We start from the raw sequence: 3,839 nt of genomic DNA, 5'->3' as shown, positions 1-3,839 counted from the left end.
GGAGAGTGATGGAGTGCTGCATCAGATGACCTGGCCTCCACAATCACCCAACCTCAACACAATCACCCGATCTCAACACAATCCCCCGACCTCAACACAATTGAGATGGTTTGGGATGAGTTGGACCGCAGATTGAAGGAACAGCAGCCAACAAGGGCTCAGCATATGTGGGAACTCCTTCAAGACTGTTGGAAAAGCATTCCAGGTGAAGGTGGTTGAAAGAATGCCAAGAGAGTGCAAAGCTGTCATCAAGGCAAAAGGGTGGCTACTTTGAAGAAGCTCAAATATGAAATACATTTTGATTTGTTTAACACTGTTTTGGTTACTTCATGATTCCATATGTGTTATTTCATAGTCTTGATGTCTTCACTATTATTCTACAATGTAGAAAATAGTAAAATAAAGATAAACCCTGGAATGAGTAGGTTTTCTAAACTTTTGACTGGTACTGTATGTTTTAGTCAAATACATCTGTTTGGACTTATTATGGTCAATTTGCAGTCTACAAAGTATTTGTAAAAAATGTTCTGGCCGCCTGACAATCCACAATCCAAGAAATAATCGGCCCGAGGCAGAATCTAGATAATGATCCCTGGTGTAGACTATAAGCCAAATCCCGCCCCCTCCTCCGTCACTGCCTGCCTGACACACGCCCCTCTCCTCGCTTTCTCCTCCGCATAGGTGAGGGAGGCACTCCGCAATATAAAATCTGCAGGGGCTTGGAGAGAAGGGACCGCTCCAAATCACATATTTTCACCTCACAGCAAGTCTGAAGAAAGGGAAATCAAATACATGTGATCAAATCACCGGCCGGACCGGGATAGAGATTTATTAAGGTTATAAAGATCGGGTTGAAATGAACGAAGGATGGACTCTCCATTGCTTCCATCGCTAGTGCCCATTCTAGAACAGCGAGTGCGTGCAGCAAAGAAAATTGGATGCTGAGCTGAGTCGCGCGCGGTGACACTGATTATATCAACAAAACGAGGAAAGCAGAATAATTGCGCTGTTTTAGAATGCTGCATCGAGAACAAATTAAATAAATAGCAGCCTATGTGAAAGATATAATCAACAACAATGGAGTTTGAGACTTGAGGTTGCTGCATTTGCTAAGGTACGTTATAAAAAAACAAATGTATTAAATTATATTTGGAAATCTGCCAGGCTAATGTCGTTTGAGCCTAGATCGTGTAAATCACATCTCCAATATTCCATGTAAATAAATCAGTTGTAGTCTATGTAATATAGACTAATATTATACGCTAAAGCGAGGCATAGTCTATGATATGGTGATGCGCTTTGGCGCACGGGTCCCGTAGAAGCTGTGAAGCGAATCGGTGCCATTGAGGAGCCTGTGTTTTGGTTCGCTTCAATGCACCGCCTGGCCTATCCACTGCGTGGGGGGGGGGGGGGCTTATTCTGCAGGACCGACTAGCAGCTGCTGCCACTCTTAAGGAGGGGGGGCAGGATCATTAAGTTGAAAATCATTGACACAACAAAATATTCAGTGATTACTCGAACGTTAGACAGATGCGTAGCAATGGACAGGTTTCTCCTTTCACTTCTTATCTGAATTTGAAGCAAAGGTCTATTATTTCTGTCAAATGTCAGTGAATGTATGACTGACTGTTGGCTGACTAGACTGTTGTGATACCCAAGAGAATGTGTCTTTTCAGTTGCCAACAGAACAAACGAAGGCAGGAATATGGTTCATTGTACATAATTAATAAGGTGGAAATATTTCGTTTTTTATGGTCTTGACTTTGATGTTTTAGATTTTGCACACAGGGTAGATGTACCATTAATTATTAGTTTGATGTAAATAAATAAACAAAATAAAAAAACATGGGGTATACCAACTGAGGAAGGAAGCAATCATGACTCATCCCATGGACTGATGATTGAGAGTGTGGACGTGGCCAGAGTCTGGCTTTGTGACACTTACCTGACGTAAAACTGAACTTGTGTGTGTGTGTGTGTGACTTTTGATTTGAAATCAGCTCAGTAAACTGATCATCTGAAGGGAAGAAAATCACCATCCGTTGTACCCGTCACCAGGCACTACAGGTTTTGAGGCTGAATAGGGCCAGGAGTAATGTGCATTTCTTTCCCCCTTAATGGCGCTATCCATGGTTCTGAAGTGAACCTAGGTTTTTTATTTTTTTCTGCCAACAAGACTCTAGGCACTAGCAATGAAGCAACCCGTGTTTATGCAAAGGAGTCACCCAGGCCTAAATACACGTTGTAGTATTTCCGTGTTTCAGGCACTGACCGTCAAACTGTAATGCTCTCGCTGAGGATTTCTCTTGAACAGGGGTAAAGTAAAATGTCAGCAAAATTAAATTCCATTTACAAGTTTCGTCAGAATCATAATAATCTTGTCCCATTGTGCTAATCATTTGCATGGAGTTATATATATATATATATATATATAACTAGCTATTATAACACACTGGCCTTGATATTCAGGTACAGTTGGATTATTATTTTGTTGAACACAGCTCTCTAGCAAGGAGATGTTGTTACACCAATGTGTCACTGCAGTTTTTGTTATAACATTGTATCATTGGCAATCATTTACATTTTTTTTTTAAAAACAGCAGTCGTCTGTGAGACGACAATGTATTCCTCTTCTCCTGGATCTGTTGTGGGGGATGTCTGTCCTTGGGGACATAAACAGGCTTTCTAGAGCAGCCACTCGACTCTCTCTTCTCTCTTCTCGTTACTAACAGCAACACAAGTTCTGGTGCCGATTAGCATAGTAGTCATCTAGAAAGTGATATCTCTGAGATGTAGTAGGAGGATGTGAGAGGAAACAAAAGGAAGGGGAAAGGGGGAGACCTAGTCAGTTGTACAACTGAATGCCTTCAACTGAAATGTTCCTTCTGCATTTAAACCCCAACCCCGCTGAATCAGAGAGGTGCGGTGGGGGGCTGTCTTAATCGCCATCCACGTCTTCGCCGATCGGGGGAACAGTGGGTTAACTGCCTTATTTCAGAGGCAGAACGACAGATTTTTAGCTTGTCAGCTTGGGGATTCGATCCAGCAACCTTTCGTTTACTGGCCCATGACTATGAAAAGAAGAGAATCCTCGTTAATTGTTTTGTTAACATTGGCTAACCTTGACATGGTTGACCACAGTAAACGGAGGCCTCCATTGATGTGGTAACACACAAAATCTATTTTATTTAAACCCTGACATCTGTGTTTTAGTCACAGCTACTGCGTATATTCCACCAAGGTGTTCGTTCATATAGAAGAAAAACTGAAGCTTTTGTCAGATAATCTGTAACCATGGTTACCTTTTTGCTCACCTCCTACAGGTCTTGCTTCGTCGCTGGCCCTGACTGATCAACAGTCCCGGGGTTCTTCCTGTTCCCCTGACCAGAGCTCCCCATGGCCTGTATCACAGAGTCCCGCGCCCCGTCCCCCTCTCTCTCCGGGTTCAACACCCCCCTCTCAGAACACACCCCTACCTTCCGGGGCCGGCTGGACGAGACACCCGCCTGCACCCCTGAGATGGATCTGACCCCCACCCAGTGTGTCCTACGGAACGTACTATCTATAGACACCGGGGGTGCCCCAGAGCCCGACGGCGGGGGAGGTGGAGGTCATAATGGTGAACACACCTGTGGGGGCCACAGCCCCACGCCTAGCGAGGAGCAGCAGGAGCACTTTGCCAACAGTGTGCTGAAGCTCCATGAGAACGGGGAGGGAGGGGGTAGGATGGAGGGAGATGGCCATGATGCGGAGGGAGGAGCGGTGCGGAGCCAGGCTGAGGATGTGAGGCTGCTGTCGGGAGGAAGTGGAGGGTTTCTGGAGGGACTGTTTGGGTGTCT

The 3,839-nt window shown here is 44.8% G+C and overlaps 1 protein-coding gene across 1 annotated transcript in view; it reads left to right on the top strand.

The window, feature by feature from the left end:
• Positions 1-633: 633 nt before the first annotated feature.
• The window catches only part of LOC110493290 (mitogen-activated protein kinase kinase kinase 12), a 48,539-nt gene continuing 45,333 nt past the window's right edge, over positions 634-3,839 (top strand). The window contains exons 1-2 of the mRNA XM_036950888.2: positions 634-1,114; positions 3,324-3,839. The exon at positions 3,324-3,839 is cut by the window's right edge and continues 62 nt beyond it. Coding sequence (XP_036806783.2) covers positions 3,397-3,839 — 443 coding nt within the window. The 5' untranslated portion in view covers positions 634-1,114; positions 3,324-3,396. The remainder of the gene's footprint in view (positions 1,115-3,323) is intronic.

This window comes from Oncorhynchus mykiss, chromosome 17 (genome assembly GCF_057628025.1).
Source record: "Oncorhynchus mykiss isolate SJ-2025 chromosome 17, ASM5762802v1, whole genome shotgun sequence".
Lineage (NCBI taxonomy): Eukaryota > Metazoa > Chordata > Actinopteri > Salmoniformes > Salmonidae > Oncorhynchus > Oncorhynchus mykiss.
The sequence above is the reverse complement of the archived record's forward strand: the minus strand, read 5'-3'. Positions and strand labels throughout refer to the sequence as shown.